The 22747-nt window shown below is 32.8% G+C and overlaps 1 protein-coding gene across 3 annotated transcripts in view; it reads right to left on the minus strand.

Annotated features, from left to right (window-relative positions):
• Positions 1–17875, minus strand: part of LOC117113183 — a 31005-nt gene extending 13130 nt beyond the window's left edge. The window contains exon 1 of one of the 3 annotated variants that reach the window (XM_033256468.1): positions 17827–17875. Coding sequence is in view for 1 of the 3 variants with exons in the window: in XM_033256465.1 (XP_033112356.1) it covers positions 6613–6664 (52 nt within the window). In the remaining 2 variants the exon portion in view is untranslated. Of the gene's footprint in view, positions 1–6612; positions 6840–13832; positions 14023–17826 lie in introns of those variants that run through there. The other 2 variants (XM_033256466.1, XM_033256465.1) reach the window with 2 other exon arrangements.
• Positions 17876–22747: the final 4872 nt, after the last annotated feature.

Below are 22747 nucleotides of genomic sequence, written 5' to 3' on the forward strand. Positions count from 1 at the left end.
ATCTAATTTCTTTTTTTTTTTTTTTTTTTTTTTTTTTTGTTAAAAACTAATTTTAGGCAGCAGCCATTTTGAAATTCAAAATGAAGGCCCTAGAAATGAATAAAAAAAAAACTGGCACCTATTTTTTCTTAATCAGTGAATTTTTTTAGATATGTTTAGACATGTTTGCCAAGAATTTATCCAAAAAAATTGACACGTTAATAAATGTGACATAAGACAACAGACTATATATACTCTTTGTCGCGAGTCACAAAAGTGGTGTGGTGTTCGGTGCATGTGGATGATGAAAGCTACGCCATTGTTAGGGCATGGAGGCGTTAGTTTAGAAACGAAACTAATCGAATTCCTATATGGAGGGTAGGCCAAAATCTCTTTGTAGTCGGTCGAGAGAAAAGTGTATACAGTCGATACAGAGTGAACTGCCGTAATTGACTATTACTTTATAATTACGATATCACTATGCCTAGGCAGTGTTCACGTACAAAATGGTCTTTGAAAGTATAAAAAGACAGCGTTGAATTTCTGGTCGATTATTTGAGTAGTGCAAAGTATATAGCAATAAATAACTGCTATCCTATTGATTCTAAAGGATAAAAGCTTAGAAATGCTCGGACACACAGGTACAAATATGTATTGTTTTAATGTTGACTTCTCACAAATATTTCTTTCATATTATATGAATAAAGGCATAGATTATAAAGCATGCATGTATAAACATTAATTTTACGATATTCTATACACATGATATGACGTACTATTTAGGCTGTGTCTACCCAATTAAATATTGAATAGCTTTATATTTCAAACGATCAAAATCAGATGGAAGTTTATTTACAGAGGGTTCTACAAAAATCCTTAGTTATCAACCAATGAATCATACAGAAACGCTCATGAAGACGAAGGTCAGGGTAAGAAATAAAAATAAAATGTTGACCATATTTCCAACAATCATACTTTACATTCTTTGACACTTATTTTGAACATTACCATTAGGACAATGTTTAAATCCACACTATCCTATATCTTACACTTTTAAACTGATTGTACCGTAGGCCCTACCAGATAGGTACATTCCCAATACATTATGGTCTTCCACTTCTATAGCGCATGATACAGTACATAACAAACGTTACATAACCACTACTACTGTACTAATAATAATAATAATAATTATCGAGTTATATATCACATATTTTAGACACCTCTATGCGCTTAGCATTATTACACCCGGTCGTTGGATCAGGCACATATGGACTTAATCAAGTCAAGTGGCTTAGATATGGACAGTGCAACTTAACAAAAAATCCTATATAAGCTTGAAAAGGACCCTTTAATATTAGGTTTTAGAGGCTATAATTATTAATTATATTTATTACAATTTACCTATTACCTATTTCCCAAACGCTGCAAGTAAAAAAACCCAGCAAAACAAGCCCTTACATATAGGCCTATACGATGTACTAAAATACTTTTTGAAATCACATTTTTAAAGCAATTTTTGTTTGTGGTATTTTAAAGTTGGTTCAACTATTATATTATTGTATATGTTTTAGAATCACGTCAGGTCATCATAACTTCATTAATACATTTTAGATTCACTTCACTGCTAGTAGGTCGATGAATTGTTCTATTATTGAATAGTAATTGTGATTATCGGATGGAATAGACAATACCTGGATTTGCGTCAGGAGAATCAATTATATCTGTAATTTTGCCCAACCTGTCGTGAAAATGTACTGAATAATCAGTGCGTTTGAAAACACTTGCAAAATATATTTGCAAGTTGTTCTCCGGTGGGACTCGAACCCACGATCTGCAGATCATTAGCCTGGCATTATACCTCTATACCGCCGAGATTGCGCCTGATGGCTAGGGTTGAATTCGAGCCCAAGTAAGCAAGTGTTTTCACACGCACTGAGTATTCAGTACATCACGACAGGTTGGGCAAAATTACACCTACACATGTTCTATTGTCAATATTATACTATATCATAGAATCATGAAATGCCTAATAGACCCTAAACGATAACATATATAGGACTTGACCATAGTTTGTTCTCAATATCCTTGAATTAAAAAAAAAAATAGCTTTTTGATATTTCTGAGCGTTGATGCCGGATCTGTTTTAAAAAATCTCAGAATGTATGAGCATTAAGAGTTTCACCTGAGTAGACCCACGAAGGCTCTGTCTCTAGGTCCGATCAGGTGCATTTTTACCAATTTTACTTAGGGCCCGGCAGCGATCTAGACTATGCTGATGAAATGAGAGTCCACACCACGTCAGCGGCACTGTGGTTGTTGGCGGTGACACGAAAATTTCAGTATTTTTACCGCTTGATGCCCGAAAATGGAACTTAAAAATTACCTTTTTTGTATATATTTGACGAATTTAGTGTAAAAAACCCAAAATAATTAAATAGGTACCAGACAATGGCACTTCAATATTTACAATTCCAAAAACTACCATATCCACTTGAGCCCCACTGTGGTTGGGGCTCAGGTGAGAAAATTTTGTGAATTTGAGACTCGCATAAATTAAGTCCTATCTCTCAAGAATCTGTTCATTCATCTTTTTATAGTTATTCCGTAATAAGCAATACCGTATATACGAACATGATTAAAACATCTAAAATTTGAATGTCGTGCATATAAGACGACCCCCCTGTTTTTCGATCGTAATTTGCTATTTTTAGCCTCGTCTTATACGCTAGCATATACGATATTTGTTTTCAAACCCTAGGTCATCTGAGCGTTAGAGGATTGCCCCATGCAGTGGCGGATTCAAGGGGAACCACAGCCCGGGCCCCCTTAAATATTTAAAAATTATTTTTTTTGGAGAGAAAAAAACTGAAAATTATATTCAAATCCTGAGATTGCCGTTTTGGGCCATCTTATAGAAACAATAGAAAGCGGTGACATAATATACAATCGGTGAGCAGTGTCTACCGTAGTGACGGGAGACACTGCTCACAGGTTGTATACTATGTCACGGCTTTCTATTGTTTTTATATTATACTGTATTATCATGATGCCAGTGTCTACCGTCACTACACGTTGAGAAAGCTCGCAGGTGCGACCGTAATACTCGTGATCAATAAAAGTTATATGTTTCGTTATACTTCAAATTGGTATTTCATTTGTCTACTTATGCTGTTCAACTATATAATCCGAAACATACGTGCACCCATCACATTGATGCCTATATATATATACTGTCTCTTATACACATCTAGATGTGTATAAGAGACAGATATAATACTAATAATATTATTATTTAAGAATCTATTGAGATCCAGCGGGCCTTCATTGATGTACGGTAGAGATTGCATCTTTAGATCTCCGATCTTGTTCACAAATTCACGGAATAGGCCTAGTGCTGTCTGTAAGAATTTCGTAGGACGCGTTAAGAACACAAAATATTTCTGTATCTACTGGAACCGAGCCGCATAGCTTGTGTTCCACTATTAGCATTCACACCTGGGCTGTGTATATATTGCTTTAGTTTGGCTCTGTAAGCATTAGTGGTCGTTTGACTAGTCTGGGCTCTGCCTAAGCTGGTCCAACGTTTTGTTTGGATCTATACCCTAGCTGAACTGATGAGGACTGGAAAGCCGAAACGGATCCGTCTGCAGATATTGGACATTCAGTGGATGCTTGGTTTATTTTGTTATTCTGATCGGATTTTTTCTATTGTACCGTTTTTATTCTATATTTTTTTGCATTATGTGGCCGTTTGCTGTTTTTATGGGTTTTACCAATTTGCTTATTTAAATTTATATATATAATATATATATATATATATATATATATATATGTGTGTGTGTGTGTGTGTGTGTGTGTGTGTGTGTGTGGTATATATATATATATATATATATATGGGTGGGTGTGTGTGTGTGTGTGTGTGCATATATATATATATATATATAATATTATTTTGTTTAATAAGAGCAATACCACGGTCATTTATAATATCAAAATTAGCACACATAAAATTGCCAAAACAAACACTCATTCAATTAAAACAATTGGAGAAGCGACTATGCCGACACCGACAGCTATTTCCGTCATCATTTTATACTGCAGGTGCCATGTTATAAAAATGTGCTCCATCAGTCACAAAGATGTTTGCATGGAAATTTTAAATACTGTATCCGTCCGGAAGAGGGACAAGGGTAGCCGGGCCCTGCATGTTTCCATTGTTACGGTAGTGCCAAGTGAAGCACTGGGCCTCATTTCAAAGGGCCCCCCTCCTACTAATACAAGAACTCTACAACGGAGCCTTGACACTACGGTTAACTTAAGTTAAGGACACCAAACACTACGTAAAGTAAAACGTTGTTTTTTGTAGTCCCACGACAACACTTTCTTAATGCAATATCAATTCCCAACTAAGAAGTGTTCGACATGGCAGGCCTACTAAACTCAGTGGAGGCGAACGGAGGGAGTAGAGCTCTTTATATTGTGGGCGTACGCCCCTCGCGCGCCTCTAGAATCGCCACTGCTCTCGTCGCCCCACTATTTGAGAAAGTCTTTGGCTACGTTCAGACTTGGAGATAAGCCAGGCTTGAGTTAAGCCCGGCTCAACGTTAAGCACGGCTTAACTTTGGCAGGTGTTCAGACTACCGGGATTAGCCAGGCGCGTGAATTTTCATAATAATGAACCGTAACCAGCAAACGTGTTTCAAAACATTGCTCGGTCACAGCGTAAGTAATTGAATGCTGATTGGTCATTTTGTTACACAAAGTCAATGTCAGACACCCCGCAACGATTAAAGCCCGGCTTAGAAAAGTTAAACACGGTGGCACGCCAGGCCAATTTTTATTGTTAAATTTTACAAGAATATACTGCACATTTGCTAATACAGTACCACTATCCCACAGCAATAAGTGACTAGTACCCTACTGTGTCACAGTAATAACCATTTGTTTCTTAATTAAAGTCATGGTACCTTAAGAAGTCATACAAAGAGTATTATTGTTTTAATCGTCTATTATCGACTATTATAGTCGTACGAAGACGATTAAGTTTAAATTAATTGGGGACAGTCAAATCGTAAATATTATCTTAACATGCTTAATATTCTTCAACGATAAATGGCATCTAACTTCGTAGTATGATGCTGTCTGAGTTGCCCTTAAAGAAAATTATATTTAAATCTTTGAAAAAAAACATATTCTATTATTGAAGTATGTGCCTTAAAGTTTTTTTCAAACTTACTTTTGTTCTCCATCCATACACCGTTGTTTGGTGTTGTTCCTTATTATTTAGCAAAATGTTAAATTGTTTTAGTTTAAGCCCAATTTTAACCTAGGCAATTACTGTACTCTATTACACAACATTCAATTTAATATTTTGCATATCAAAAGTAATACATTATTAATGTAGATTGCTCTGGGAAGAACAGTTGTTTCAACTATCCACATGGTATTCAAGTATTTACATTTTTAAAATTTACCATACAATTAAATTTAAAATAATATTTCAGTCTTCTTTGTTTCAAATATTTTTGTTTTGTTTTTATCTTTCACAAAGGTTCTTGAATACCTTGCTTCAATACCTCTGGTCCGACAAGAAAAGACCTGGCTAAGGAGTAGAGCATCAATTAATTTATCACCAAGAAAGTTACTGATTTAAACCGAATCCTGTAACGCGAAAGATTCTTCATTAAGCTAAGTGTGCAATATTAGGTCAGTTAAGACGACAGTATTGCATAGGTATATTTTTAAATCGAGACATAGTAGCTGTTGTTCTATGACAAAAACTCTGATTTAAACATTCCTGTATAGTACAATGCATAATATTTTATGTTTTTTGCAAGTTTCAATTAAAGAAAAATGGTCAACTATATTTTGAACTCAGTGTATTTTGTAAGTTTAAAGGATTAAACATTGACATTGACTCAACATTGAACATTTTACATTGAATTAACATTGAACATACTACATTGAATCGACGTTGAAATTTACGTTGATGCAAACTTTCATTCACAACCAAAATTCAACGTTGATTTAACATTGATCGTTTGACGTTCTTATAACGTTAAATAATTGATGTTGAAACAGCTTTAGACATTTTACGTTGAATCAACGTTGAAATTTACGTTGATGAAAACTTTCATATTCAACTAAAACTCAACGCTGATTCAACATTGATCATTTGAAGTTGTTTTAACGTTAAACATTGACGTTGAAACAACTTTAGGCGTTTGACGTTGAATCAACGTTGGAATTTACGTTGATGAAAACTTTCATATACAACCAAAATTCAATGTTAATTCAACATTAGTCATTTGACGTTGTTCCAACGTTGAAAAATTAGCGTTGAAAGAACCTTAGACGTTTTACGTTGAATCAACGGTGAGATTTACGTTGATGCAAACTTTCATATACAACAAAAATTAAACGTAGATTCAATGTTTGCATATTACGTTGAATCAACGTTATTTCAACCAAGTTGTGCCCACTGGGTAGTTGCTATAGGAACACAGTCCGTCTTGAGATAAGCCACCTAGTTCAGACTGACAGGTGGATAAACCCGGTGAGTTAAGCCGGGTTTATCCACCTAGTCTGAACTAGGCCTAGGACTCACGATAATAATATAAGACTACTTACTTAGTATAACAGCAGTAAAAGTGACCATCGTCAGAATACTAGTGGCGGTCATTTTGAACGAGTAGTTACCTTCTACCTAAAATTGTCAATGCAGTCAGGCACAGAGTAGAGCTAATGTTATTACATGTGTTATCTTGAAGAGTAAATTGACAAATGACTGGTAAAATGAAGTGATTTTTCAACTTATATAGGATCATTCAATGTACACATTTTTGTGTGTTAAGTAAGATTACGTGCTTAATTTAAAAAAGAAAAAAAAAATCCCGGACGGGTGCAACCCGGAAAACGTTGCTATGAAGAGTAGGCGTGGTTATATGGTGCTCGAATTAAACACCCAGGTGGGGACAATGCTTGATGTCAGCTTTAACTTAATAAATATTATTCAAGCACCAATAAAAACAAAATGCCGAATATGATTGGTGAGAAACTAGGCCTACACCCACGTACGGACATTACATCATGGGGCTACAATTCAGTGATTGGATCTTTATACTTTCTAACACTTTATTCCGGTGTAAGTGAATTATGTATTAGTAACCTAGTATTATAATAACAATAATAAACAAACATTTTGTTGTCACGTCCGAAAGATCCCGTCAGTGCTCTCCGTTAGGTGGTAAGTGTCACATTTTGCATTTAATGGTGTTATACGGCACAAAGACTAAATCTACCTGCATTTTTGTTCAGAGAAAACAAACTCAACAATATTATAATAATAATTCTACTTTTTATTGGCTTAATGATTTGTTTTGTTTTGTGTGCCTTTTCGTTGTTAAAAATTTTGTATGTAAATACAGTGATGTTGCAATCTGGAATCCCCACTCTTGTAAGAATGCTTAATGGATAATAATAATAATAATTATTATTATTATTATAATTATAATTATAATAATACCGGAATTTTTGGTGTTAACAAATAAATAGTAATGAATTAATAATAAAAGTTAACAAATAATAATAATAATAATAATAATAATAATAATAATAATAATTTTATTTAATAATAATGTAATATACAAAATAATATTAAAATAACAATTACAAAATAATAATAGTATAATAAAAATAATAATAACAATAATAATAATAATAATAATAATAATAAAAATAATAATAATAATTAAGGCCATATCAATTTAATTGTTTGTCTCAAAGCTCTCATGTTACCTTTAATTTTTATGTTGTCTGACATCATTAAAAACAATCTTAGGCCATATTAATTTAATTGCTAGTTTCAAAGATCCCGCGCGCATTAGTAAATTCATGCTCATTAGTCACGGCTCAAAAGTTAGAAACAGTTTTTTTTAATAATTTTTATATATATATATTTTTTTCAAATTTTGATTGTTAACACACTATATTTTTCTATAATTCTTAAGTGAAGATAGCCCTTTAACTGAGCTTTTAAAACCATGTACTTTTCGGTAGCTAAATAAAACGGGTCAGCCGAGGGGGCGTGGCTTGTATATAGTGCCGTCATGTATAAAATAAATAATATTTATTTGACATTATACATTTACAACAGTGGCAGCACACAAGAAAGTGACGCGGTCAAACTCAAACTAATGAACAAAGAGGAAAACAACCGCTTAAAGCTAAACAAATGAAAAAACTTAACTAAAGAAAATACAATAATTATGGTGTCTACCAAAAAACATCACACTACTACACTGTGTGACCAATGAATTTAGCAAGGCGAGCAGGCTAAGGCTCAGTGGTGGTGCCAGGACCTGCCCGACGGAGGGGCTGAAGGCCCCGACGGGGAGGATGGGGGGGGGCTAGTGGAGCGAATCGAGTCTCACTTGGTGGGAGTCCATGGAAGCCACGGATATTTGATGAATTATGGCGAATTTTTATTACTTATTTGATAGGCATCGAGTTACTATAATATGACTTCATGTAGGCTATGCTTTCTAATGTTGAAATCAGCTTCCAAAACCGAAACATTTTGAATGAAAGAGCTTCCAAAACCAAAACATTTTGAATAAAGCAAGAAACAAAGAGTATGCAATGTAACCATCTAATTTATTATCAAATCCTCATTCTTGAAAGTGAAATTCTATATTTTGGAAATTTTGCATGAAATCTGTCAACCACGGTCGAGGTTGCTTCACCTATCACGATGTATTCCAACCATCATGAGGCTATCTAAATGAGCATTTGTCATGACAGAACGCAAATTATTTTTAATTAGTTTCATTGAATTATTATTATTATTATTATTATTATTATTATTATTATTATTATTATTATTATTATTATTATTATTATTATTATTATTATTATTATTATTATTGTTATAGTTATTGTTATTGTTATTGTTGCTGTGATGAAAAGTTATCACAAACAATATGGTGGCAAATTATTTTTAATTAGTTTCAATGAATTATTATTATTATTATTATTATTATTATTATTATTATTATTATTATTGTTATAGTTATTGTTATTGTTATTGTTGCTGCGATGAAAAGTTATCACAAACAATATGGTGGCTAAACGAATATAACATGTAAATATTTATTTTTATTTGTTTGTTCCCCGACAAACTTTATCGTGTTCCCCGACGGCTATAGCCCCAGCCCCCCCCCCCACCTCTGGCGCCACCACTGCTGAGGCTTAGCTTTAGTTTTCTTTTATGCTGCTGTTACGGGCGGGTGGGGGACGGTCAAGTCAATTTTCAGACGATTGGCCTAAGTAGTATGGACGTTCGTAGGTCTAGGCTCCCTCTAACTAAGCCTGGGCTAGGTCGGACCAGAAGGTCTTTTCAGTAGTCTGGGGCCTATTCCTAGATTGTGCGTCCAGCAACCAGCAGCAGTCCGTCTAGGCCACGCATGTTCATCGCGGTAAATTATGCATCTAAAGTATTTGATCTTTGTTTTCAGCTTTAAAACTCAACTCAATGATCAAAATACATATTAAAAAGGTGTGCATGGATGCTGTGTAGCTTAGTAGCCCTAGACCTGTCTATCGCATACAGTTATTACTGTTTTGGATTTCCTTCTAGCAGCGAGTTGTTATCCGTTGTTTCAGCAACCCTAGAGCAGGGTTATGAAGCTGGCCAAAAGAAATATTTAGCAATTTGACTAAATTCGGTATGAATAATAACTAGCCAAATATACTTAGACATCTGATTATCCAAAACAAATTAATATAAGTAATGATAACTTCGATTCCCTTGCTTTTTTAAATTTTAAATGAAAATATTTAGCAAAATTCAGCTTTTATGAGGATGGCTATTTGGCTTTTGACAGCTTAACACTGTTGGAGTATATGTTTGAAATATTTGTATAACATTGTTTTTAATTGATGTCAGGCAACATAAAAAATAAAGATAACATGACTGAAATGCACTGGCTTGCATCAGCGGTAGTTATTTATTTTTTATTGTTAATTTAGCCATAAAAATAATCTTATTAAAACATATAAAAAAAATTTTTAAAAAAACCTCGCATTCCGCATTAGATTTTTGGAAACAGGAGAGCTTTGAGACAAACAATGAGGTAAATATGTTTTTTTAAGTAAGCGAGAGACTTTATTGCCACAACATAGTTCTACACAAACGTGGATAAAATGATTTGTCCAAGGACACAATAATACTTCCAGACATTACATCATGGGACTAGTGATAAATCATTATATTTCCACCCTTTTTCCGGTTTAAGTGAATTTTAATAGCGGTAGCCGCCTAATAATAATAATAATAATAATAATAATAATAATAATAATAATAATAAATTGTTATTATTATTACTATTATTATATTTATTGGCATAGTAATAGTTAACATTTATGACGTCACCAACTATAAGAACATTAATACGTAGGCCGATATTTTAAGTTGCTTATTTTATTTATGTATTTATTTATTATTATTATTAATTATGAAATTACAATCTTGATGCTTGATAAATAAAAACAACAAACTTGAAAATACATAAAATAAATTTAAGTTTAATTACATATTGATACATAAAAATAAATTTAAAAAAATTAAATTTAAAAAGGTATAGCACCTGTTAATTATTGGCACTTACGTGACAAGTACTGTATTGCATTATCTATGAAAGTTTGAGTTGTTAATGTGATATTAATATCTTAATATTTATTTTATCCAGCATCTTTGTTGTTACATTCTTAAGGTATAAGGCATCAGGACTATCTATTATTTTACAGTTTTTAGAGTTTATTTTTGTTATATTCTGTCAAATTTGCAAACCATTCGACAGAGTTAAAAGTCATTACACTCTGAATTACACGAACAAAAAATAGCAGTAATTAAACGCATCATGGCTTACATTAAAAGACTTAGGGATTGGCTTTTTTGTAATATACAATGTGTTTTGTTTCCAGCTAAAATCTTGAAAACAATGAAAAAAGATAGAATAAAGGTGGGCTACACCGACGAAAGACAAAAAAGCTAAGATCTTTATCATTTATGGTACCAAGATATTTCATTTCCTCAACTATGTCTATCAATTTGTTATTAGCTACCGTACTATCTGGTCCATTTGATTTTTTTTCCTGAAATCGAAAATTAGCTCTTTAGTCTTGCTAGCATTCAACAATAAGAAACTATTATCTAATAATAATAATAATAATAATAATAATAATAATAATAAAAATTATTATAATAGTAATGATAATAATAATTAAGAAAGAAAGACAGAATGAAAAAGAAAACGATAGAAAAGACAAAAAAGTAAATATAAGAAAGAAGAAAAGAAATAAAAAGAAAGAATCATAAGAATGAAAGGGAAAGGATATTCAAGAACACCTACGTAAGAGTATAAGAAAGAAATGGAAGGAAAGAAAAGAAAGAAATATAAGAAAGGAAAGAAAATTAAACAGATAATAAAAGAAAATATGAAGAAGAGATATAAGAAAGGAAAAAAGAAAAGAACAAAACGTAAGAAAGAAAAGGCAACCTATGAAATGGAAAAGAAAAAAAATGACAAGAAAGAAAGAATTATGATACGAAAGAAATGATAAGATAAGATAAAAATGAAATATATATGAAAATGGATAAGAAAGAAAAGGAAAGAAAAGAAATAGAGTTTAAATAAAATCATAAACATAAGAAACAAAGAAACAGAAGAAAGATAAGGAAATATTAGAAAAGTGATAGAAAGCTAAAGAAATAAAGCCTAAGGAAATATAAGAAAGAAAACAGAAAGGAAAGAAAAGGAAACTATAAGGAAAACGTAAGACGAAAGAAAGAAAATGTAGGTATGTAGGTAGGAATTAAAGACATAAGAAAGCACAGAAAGAAAAGTGAAAGAGAGGGTAAGTAAATATACGGTTAGCTAATATTAAATAGTGTCTTTTTTTACTCTAGCGGGTCCTCTCTTGTCATCTGTGATAGTCAATGACAACCACTTGTTCTCTTGATTTCAGAATAGGTATAGAACTTTATTATTATTAAGCTATTTTTCTTTACAATTGCATCAGATTTCGCCTGTGCAAGGCATTTTATCTGCGTTGAATTCTCACCACCCAAGAGTGTAAATGGGTGGGTTTTTGTGTCTACTGCCCATCAGGGAGCAGTAGACACTATGTTATCGCGCAACAGTTGACCTTTCTAATTCCGGTGGAGGTCATGTGTAGGTGGATATCTTATGTGTGGTTAGTAACAGGAACAGTTGTCCTGGTAACAGGATAATGATATCACTGTCTCTGTAATGTATCTATTAACAAGAATACCATGGTGTACTGTAGTGTATACAATGAATAGGCAATTATACATTACAGTATAATATCAACCCCCACCCCACACCCACCTTACTCTCATAATGTGAAACCATTAAATCATTAATCATTTTCCACATCATCGTTTCTATAAAATTAGGCAGTAGACACACGCTCCCACTGGGAGCCTATTTTTGTTAAATCGTAATTGTTTTATTCTTTGTATAAGGATGCACCACTGCTTCAATAAATTGATTTGATATGATAGCATCGCATATCATAGAGAAAATAGAAAACACAATGACCAATGTAAACACCACTTGTTTTTAGATATTTTATTAGAGATTAATATTGACTGCGACATGTTTGAACGTTACTGTAATAAATATCTCATTGCCGCTTGGACACTTGGAAAAAATATGTATACAATACAATAAATTAACGATATACCCTTCCCTCCCCCTCAATTCTCCACCCACTACAGCAGGATAGATACATTGAAATACATCGTTTCACCCTTTCAATTGTAAACCTTTTTTAATTTGCAATTTTAAACAAAACTTCATGTAACCGCTCTAGACGCAATACAGAAAATTTTTACTTAAGATTGAGCAGAGCGGGGTTCGAGTTAGGGGTGACGGCACTAGACTTGTAATAACGAGAACACACAGATAACTGGCTTTAAAGTGAAATATATTCATAAAATCAAGTTACCAACGTATCTGTACAATGAATGTTACCTAATTTAAGATAACATATAAATGTGTTTAACTTATTACAAAGTAATTATAAAATATATATAAGTATAAACTTATGGTTTGGTGACAACAGCAGCGGTCGCGTTCGATCCTGTCAAAACGTTTGTTTGGTCGGTATCGCGTGGATGCTGACAAAGTTGCTTCTTAGTTCGCGATTGCCAGTGTCTACTGTAATAGCGGACTCCAATCCTCCAGTCTCCTACTTGGGCCATCTTCCTCAACTTGAATTTGTTGAGCAATGAACAAAGTTTAAGACAACTTGGTTTTGACTGTAGCAGGATAGTGCCTGACTGCTCTTTTTAAAGTTGCAGAGTTAAGTTGTCTATATGTTTTTTTATTTTAGTTGCTACACTACCGTACCATTATATAATAACTGTTTACAGGCTTTACAGTATTGAACTAAATCAAAATAACAGTATCCTGGTCATTATTAAAATAAGTAAGGAGTTATGATCCTATAATTTAGACGGTACAAGAGGCACATACATTAATGATTAATTAATCAACTGTTGTAGCCCATAGTTAACAATCGTAAATGGGCAATTCATAACTTAACATAATAGAATGAAACTATTCAGATAAACGGCATTATCATGATTGGATTTGCAGGTTGTAATAATAAGTAACAGAAATATAAAGTAACGAAACGTATGATAGTTCTTAATAGTTTTCTGCACATAACCGGACAACATAGGGTATAAATTCAAGTAAAGCATCTTAACTACAAAAAAATACTGAGTATAGTTTGACAAAAAATAAGTTTGGTCATCTTACCTGAATTTGTTGAGCAATGAACAAAGTTTAAGACAACTTGGTTTTGACTGTAGCAGGATAGGGCCTGACTGCTCTCTTTAAAGTTGCAGAGTTAAGTTGTAATTATGTACAACTCAGCAGCCCTATTTATAAGGATCGGTGCCCTCCTAGTTCTGGCTGAATATTCCTAAGACCCTTTGTAGAGTCACATTACAGGGCCTAACTACCCCTTTTGCAAGAAACAAGTGGTTGACCATTTGCCTTATTTGGGTATACTAGCCAAATTCCTTTAGTGGTTATTGGGTATGTTGAGTAATACTCTTAATTATGCTTACAGTCAGCAAGTTTCTTTGTTTCTGAATACAGGGGGATAGGATAAGTATTTTAATTACTTTCTCTTCTGTACTACTCTGTACATGGGTTACATTCAATTAAATAAAACAAACGAACTGGTGTCTTATTATCAAAATGGCCCCGGAAAAATGGCCCCAAACGACAGGTAGGTAAAAATGGCCCCAGTAATATAATTCTGTATTTAAACTGATTTTTAAAAAATCAATATATGCATTTTTTTAAACTGAAATAATTTAGTTTTTAAAAGGAATCTAACATCAAATAAATTGCCATTTACATTTTGCTTTTTGCAGAAATTACATATTCAATGATAAAATATTCAAAGATAAAAAAAGCCATGAATAACACTTTTTATTTTTTTTTCTATTTAAATGTTAAAAAATAGCAACAAAATAATCAATAATTCAACATAAATCATGAATTTATTAATACTAAAATAATTTATTTGTGCTCAATTTCAAGGAAGTGGAATCACAATTTTCCAGAAATTCAATCCGGGTATTGACAAACCTCGCAAACAATGAGTTTATATGGACATCAAATTATTATTATTTTTTTTTTTAGAAAAAGAGAGTTCTACAATCGTAATTAAAGGGTTTGGATGGGGTTCGCAGTGTGTTTGGAGGATTGTGGTGTATTTGCAAGTATTTTTCACAAAAAAATCAACATTTTAACCAAAAAATAGGTTCTTATAAATATTTCATGTTCTTATTGATATACCAAGTGAGTCAATCACAATTGAATTGTTTGGTTTTCTACAGTGTGTTTTAGGAGGTTTTTGGGATTTAGCAATACCATCCTACCATAATTACTTTATCCTCACAATTACACGCCATTTTAACTCTTAGCATAATTGCCATATTTACATAACTATGTATATAATTATTATAGTATCTCAGTTTACATTATTTAGTATAGTTTTAGGCACTTAAATTTACTTGGCGGGGAGTAGAAACCAAGTATGCAATTAAATAAGTTGCTTAAATAAATGTATTCCTAATTATTCAGTTTACTTTAAAAACAATATTAGATTAACAAATACTTCTTTGAAGTACCTCTAAGCAGAACATTGTTGAAGTAAAGTAAGCCTCCCTTTTCCCATACATGAACTTGTCATTGAAAAACACAATTGATCCGCATGCTTTAACTACTGTTTATTTGCACTGTTTATAACATGTAAAGTTATTTCATTTAATACTTAACAAAAGTGAATTTTGTGGTTATCTATGAGTTGCATATTTTGGTAGTTGAAGTACTGTATGTATGTCATTCCTCTACTTTGTTAGTGGAATAACGTTTTTAAAACTTATATCAACTATCAAAAAATGTTCAATGGCGTTGTTTTCTGATAATATCTCAGTACATTATTTGCATCTGTTGTGTAACTGTATTTGTTATTGATTCAATTCTTGCTTATTACAGTATTTAAATATTTGAAGATTTAAAAAAAATATATAATTTCTATTACTGATTTTTTTCATTGGGGCCTTAACTTTAACCCATAAGACCATTAAACTAACTTTTGTATTATTTTGCTCGACTTGTAATTTGTATGTTATATGGACGCACCACTTTTTTGTATGTGCCACTGTTTAAACAATCAGAGTCAAATAAAAAAAAAATGTAAACTAACAACGGAGAAAACTTAAGCTTTCGTTACTGTACGGAAAAGCGACACAAGTAATTAGTTTCATCAGGTTAAATCTGCTATCCTGTTAACGGTTTACTGTTTCTACACTTGTTTAAACCTTATGGGTTTTAGCATAGTGGATTGTCATGATTGTGGTGAACTGGATTCGGCAAACTTGGTTTCGGCAAAGTGGCTATTAACTGGGCAAACTGGGTTTCGATAAGCTGGTTAGATAAGTCGGATAATCCCAGCGGTCCAAAGTCTTCCGCAAGTCGAAGGACGGTCTCCCGCACTCCCGTAAATTAGCAATTTATATAAAAATTGTTGTCATAATATTACATTATTAATTTAAAAAAAAAAAACCAAACACAATATTTTATACTGAAAACGGCAAAAAAAAAGTTATTACAACTGACTTAGATGGTATTGAGGATGTATAATCAGGTAACCTTATGTAAATTAGATAAAATCATTCATTAATGACGCTTCACATCTTTTAAACTCGTAATATTAAAAATAAAAAACTCAGGTAGACTCCGCCCTATGAAATGTAAAACATCTGGATGTAGAAACTCATTTGTACACCGTAGTAGTAATCATATATGCTTATATTTTATATTATTATTCATACCTGCGATATTTTCTCGGTTTTAGCAAAATCTGGTTTCACAATATATCAGCAATAAATATTCTTTCTTTTTAAATGTTCCTCTGGTACAGAATATTGGTGTTTTTTATGTTCTATAGTTAAAACTATTAGGCCTATTACATGTTAAATTTATTAATCCATTTTTAGCACATGGACACAAATTTCGACAATATCTCGTTGTATTGTCGACAATAAATTACCGTTCAATTGATTAATCGATCAATCAATGGCAATCACAATTGAGTAGTCAAAAATTAATCAATCCATTATTTAGCTAAATGTGCAATCTGACTCCAAGTTTAGGTATTGACAGAAGGTATGTTACCATGCGTTCAAATAATGCATTTGAAACATTAAAAACATTAGTATTGCGTGTATTAAGTTTTTACGGGGTTTGCAATGCAGCCTTGGCTTCGAAAAGTGTAATCCCAGGGGTTCCAAGTCTTCCGCAAGTCGCGGGAGTCTGCCGGAAATCAGGACGGCCTCCTGCACTTCCGTAAATTTACAATTCACATCAAAATTGTTGTCGGACTGTCTGGTCACGAAAAAAAAAATTACGAAATTATTATTTTGAGGTACGTCTGTTTGCGAAATTATCAAGAGTGTTCGTTTTATAGACACCCTTATTTTTAAAAGACCTGACAAACGAAGACCTCCAATTTCTTATTGAAATTATTTCGGAATCATCGTAAAACCATTGCTAAGTACCTCTTTCATCATTTCATGGGAATAATATGAGGAATGTAAAGAAATAACTAAGGGTGGTCATCATTTGAAACCGAAAACCAGAAAAACGAAGCAGACCTCACTTTTCTCTCTTTAATTTTAATTAAAATACATCAGGCTGTCACTAAAAAAATAAAAAAATTGGACGTCTGTTTGTGAAGTTACCAAGGGCGTTCGTTATAGATATCCTATATGGGTGTCTATAACACGAAGACCGAAGACATGAAAAATGAAGACCTCCATTGTTTTCTCAATTATCGAATGTAAGGCTTAGCCATAGTGATATGCGGGTTTTTAGGGGCCCACAAGAACCTGTAATATTGAATTCACATACTTTGTTTATGTTAAAATAATCAGTAGGAATGTCGCTTACTGCAGCATTGGTCACTTTGTAGTGACATTAACATAGGATGGATGAGATAATTAAGGGTCTTAATATACACCCTATAGGGGAATCTACAAAACAAACACCCAAAACCTTAAAATCCCATATTTTTTCTCTCAATCGTGATGAAAATATTGTTTATAAATCACAGCATGCATACAGTGGCGGATTTAATGAGTGGGGTCCAATCGGTCAATGGAGGCCCCTTAAATTTGTCAAACATTCTTTTAAATTGAGAAAAAAATAGAATTATGAAAATTTAAGTTCTTACCTCAGCCCAAACCATTGGGAGTAGACCCTTTTTCTGTAAAAGAATTAACTCTCTTGTTGACAAGAAGGATTTTTGAGAAGGCGTTTTTCGAAGGGTGCCCTTGTTTTGTTGGTGTAAAATGGATACGATATACCGGTACTCAAATACTGTAAATGTGGAACTATAACGTATAATTACTGTCAAAAATGTTTTATTGAGTGATCATGAAGACTTATTGATTCAACCAGGTTAGAAAATGTGTAATCTACTGTGAAATATTCATAGTGTTAAGGATGATGTTGCTTCTATTTTTTAATTTTTTTTTGGTTTACAGTCGTTTAGGAGGGCGAAGTATATTCGAGCCCCGAAGCTAATGGAAGGCTGTATATTAAGGCAGATTAAAGGGGAAGCCCCCACCCTAAAGTTCCAAAATAAAAAAATAGGAAAAGTACCGTAAATTAAATTCAATCTTTTGGTCTAAGAGTTCAATATTTCTGGCGATATACATACAATTTTGTAGCTCAGCCCGAACCATGGTGGGGCTAGGTTTGTGGTCTGGACCCCCTATTTAATATTTACTTTTCGGGCTCCCCTCTATTTCAAATTCCTCCTGCCACACCGATGCGTAAATCACTAAATTGGCTAATTGATGGGCAAGAATGACCAATGACCTATATACGTATAGTATTATGTGAATAAAAAATCACGATAGTGAAAAAAACAATGGATCTTTGTTTTTCGAGTCTTTGGTCTTAGTTTTGTAGACCCCGCATAAGGGTGCTTATAAAGCGAAGACCCTAAATTATCTCATTCATCCCAAAAAATATTTATGAATGAAGTATTACTGTTATCCCCTTCCTCTCCCCCCCCCCATCACAAAAATAAATGCAGCAACAAGACGTGCTTGGTCGTGGACAAAATTTCCAGCTTCCTTGGAATTAGAATTAAAGAGTAAATTCAGACAATGATGTGTCTTAAAGGTGATTACAATTTTAAAATTCATAAAAAGTATACAAGATGGTGCATAATACATCCAAATGACAATGAATAATAAAAAAGAAAAACTGTAAAAAATGTTAAAATATAGCGTCTGGGGCCCCTAAAGAGCCCTTGCAAAGGGGCCTCTGGTCCCTTGGTTACGCCACTGTTTAGTCTGATAAATTTTCATTAAAATTAAAGAGAGAAAATGTAGGCCTTCGTTCTCCGGGTCTTCTTTCTTAATTTTGACACCTCATATGTCAGGGTGTCTATAAAAAGAAGACCCTTGATAATTTCAAAAACAGACGTTCATTATAATCTCGTAATTTTGATTTTGTGATAGTCTGATAAATTTTCATTAAAATTAAAGAGAGAATATGTGAGTCTTCGTTTTTTTTTTTTGGGTCTTTGGTCTTCATTTTGTGTGTCATAAGGTGTCTGTAAAGACGCAGACCCTGGCTATTTTATTCCTAGGAAATGGATTGGATTGGATTTATTTGGTGTAAACACCAAGGATAACCCACGAAAGTCTAAAGAAGACTTATTTCCAGTGGAGTCCTTCTGGTGGGGATTGGACAGCACAACGGGAGACAATCCCCTACTCTTTTCTGCGTTATTTAGCACATGGGCCATAATGCACACGGGACCAACGCTTAAACCTCTCATCCGAAGAGGGGCTTCGCAGTTATAGTTAAATGGTGATTTTGAAATACTTTTTGGTGCCAAAGATTACCGATGAATAGTCCCTCTTTATCGGTTTATATTGAAAGTTTATCTAGCCTTGAGGTATAGGCCAAACTGGGTTGCTGCACGTATTAAATCCTATTAAGTCATTTGTTATTTGTGAACACAGTACTGAAAGTGTTTATTCACTGGTGTCCTTGGATTAAATTATGGATAAACGGATAAGTTGCCTTTTTTATGAGGTTTTAATTGTTCTTTACCGCCGAAAGTGTGGTATTCTAACGTTAGTTAAGGGCTGGTCGGTCTAATGGACTAATGATTCATGTACATTGGCATGGTACCAAATTTACACGTTGCTCAATGACAATGGTGAGTCAGACGTAGAGAAAATAGAACAGTTCTATTTTCTCTATGCTGGGTGAGTGTAGTGAGGAGGAAAATTAATTTCATAGTGTACTGTACCTAGAGCGTATTAAAATAAATTATGAATGGGTTGATTCATGACCTACCTTTTTAGTTTATCCCACTAAAACATTGGCGGATGCAGGAATTCATTATAGAGGGTTCCCGGGAAGGGACCTTTGTAGATGGTGGTGTACGATAGCCTAGACTATCTCACCCTCACGATGGTTGAAAATGGCCGGTGGCAAGTCTAGATGCCCTGAATGGCACTCTATATATAATTTTGTTTTCTCTCATTCTTTAAAATATTTCCACCTATGAAAATTACTGTACCGATTTTTATTTATGTTTTTTTCTTCAATATATTTTCTCAATGAATCCAATCATAGACAATATAGCGTATTCTAATTATTGTTTTCCTTTGGATAGTCACAGTTGTTTTGGAGTGTCTTGCGAGGGGTCGCAAAGACAATAACGTCATTATGTCAAAGCGCTATGTGAATAGCGTTTGATAAATGAAATAAATACGGTTATTGTTCTTGGTAGATCGTGAATTGCAGGTCTATTGTTTATAAAACTGAGCATCCTTATACTAATATCAAAATGCCAAAGTTTGCGTGCGGCTCTTAGATTTAAATCAAAATTCACTTTGGCCCTCCGACCCCACCCATTTAAATGACCACCTCTCTTCTATGTAGCACCTCTATGATGACTGGCCTATAAACGCACGTATACACGCTAATTTGGATGATTTATGCCTCCTTTTCCGTGTTATTTTCAGTATGCACAGATTTTACAATTGTGTGACCAAAAAGTCACCAACCTATATACGCGTATATTGACCTGCTATTGGAAATGTTATAAACTGGGTTAAATTGATAGGCCTATATTCTTATTCATATTCTTATTAATGCTAAAACATCACAAAGGCGAACCTAATCGCTGTAACAAAAAGTCAGTGTTGACCACTTTCCCAATGGACGTATACAGGGGGAGCCTGTATATAGGTGAAAATGGCCCTGGTCAAAATGGCCCCGGTAAAAATAGCCCCGGTAAAAAATGGCCCCGGTAAAAATTTTTGCAGGAATTACATATCCATAGATAAAAAAATAAGTCATGAATACCATTTTTTAATTCTTAATTTATTTTTCATTTAAATGTTGAAAGTAGCATAAAATTAAATTAATAAATCATGCATTTGCTAATACTAAAATAATTTAGTTGTGGCCAATTTCACGGAAGCGGAATCACAATTCCAGAAATTGTTAACTTCTACCTGGGTCACATTGCTAAACCCCGCAAAAATAAATTGGGGTTTTTTTTAATGAGATAAAAGGAGAGTCCTACAATCATAACTAAAGCGTTTGGATGGTGTTCACGGTGTGTTTTTGCAGGTTTGTGGCGTATTTATCAATTTATATAATTTTCTTATCTATATACCAATGAGTCAATCACAATTACATGGTTTGGTTTTCTACAGTTTTTTTTTGTTTGTTTGTTTTTTGTTTTTTTTTTGGTGGGGGGAGGTTTGTGTGGTTTAGCAATACACTTTAACCCTACCGTAATACCTCACTCTCATAATTACATGTCATTTCAATTCTTAAAATAATTGCCATATTTACAACTTTGAGTATATTTCGGTTTTCATTATTTAGTATAGTTCGAAAAAAACAAATTGGCTTTTTCTTTGAGTTACAGTTTGCGAGCATGTATGATTATGATGAATTTAAAAAGAAAGATTCAGAAAAAATAAGCATAAAACAACTTTCACATAATTAAGACCTTACTTCTTCTTAAAATGTGTTACTTTATTAATTATCATAGGTATGTGGCCCAAACAATACATTATAATACATAAACTATGAAACAAATATTTAATAGAATACAATGGCAACTAGCACTTTTACAGTATAATTGTGATGATGACAGTTTATTTATTACTTATTATTTTAATATACGGACTATTTTATTCATTTTTTTAAAAATTATTCCTGCAAAAAGTATTATAAATGGCAACTTATTTGACATTACCGTTAGATTCTTAATAAAAAAAAAACTAAGTTATTTTAGTTTTCAAATATGCATATGGTTTATTTTGATTTATTAATTCAATTTTTGCTATTTTAATATTTAAATAGTTTGGAGATTTTAAAAATATCATTACTGAATTATACATAACGATTTATTAAATACATTTTTGCTATTTTACAGCATTTAAATAGTTTAAATTTAATTTTTTTTTCAATAAATTTTAAAAATAGGGACAATTTTTTTCTGTTTATTGACGAATTCTTGCTATTTTACAGTATTTAAATATTTGAAAAATTAAAAAAAAATATTTTTATTACTGAATTATATTATTGGGACCAATTTACTTAACAAATTCAGTTTGGTTTTTATCTTTATGCAGGCTTTTATAAACTTTTGTTGAATAATACTACTAATATTACTACTACTAGTAGAGTAGTCAGTAATAATAATAATAATAATAATAATAACAATAATAATAATAATAATAATAATAATAATGAAGATGATGATGATGATGATGATGATGATGATGATGATGATGATGATGATGATGATGATGATGATGATGATGATGATGATGATGATGATGATGATGATGAAGATGATGATGACGATGGTATGGTGATAATGATAATAGATAATAACATCAATAATATTATAAAGTGAACAAAATGTTGTCAGGATGTGATCTGGATTTTCATGCCCATTTTCGTGACTATGACTATTTTGGATAATGAATGTTTTGAACAGTGGCGGATTCAATGGCATTCATTCCCCCCCCCCCCCCCCCTCCTATTTTTGGGGAGAGTGTAGTTTCGGGCCATCTAGAGGTGCCCTAATCATTAAT

This window comes from Anneissia japonica, unplaced genomic scaffold (genome assembly GCF_011630105.1).
Source record: "Anneissia japonica isolate Jap-2015-1 unplaced genomic scaffold, ASM1163010v1 scaffold93_len1081246_cov171, whole genome shotgun sequence".
In the NCBI taxonomy this organism is placed as follows: Eukaryota; Metazoa; Echinodermata; class Crinoidea; order Comatulida; family Comatulidae; genus Anneissia; species Anneissia japonica.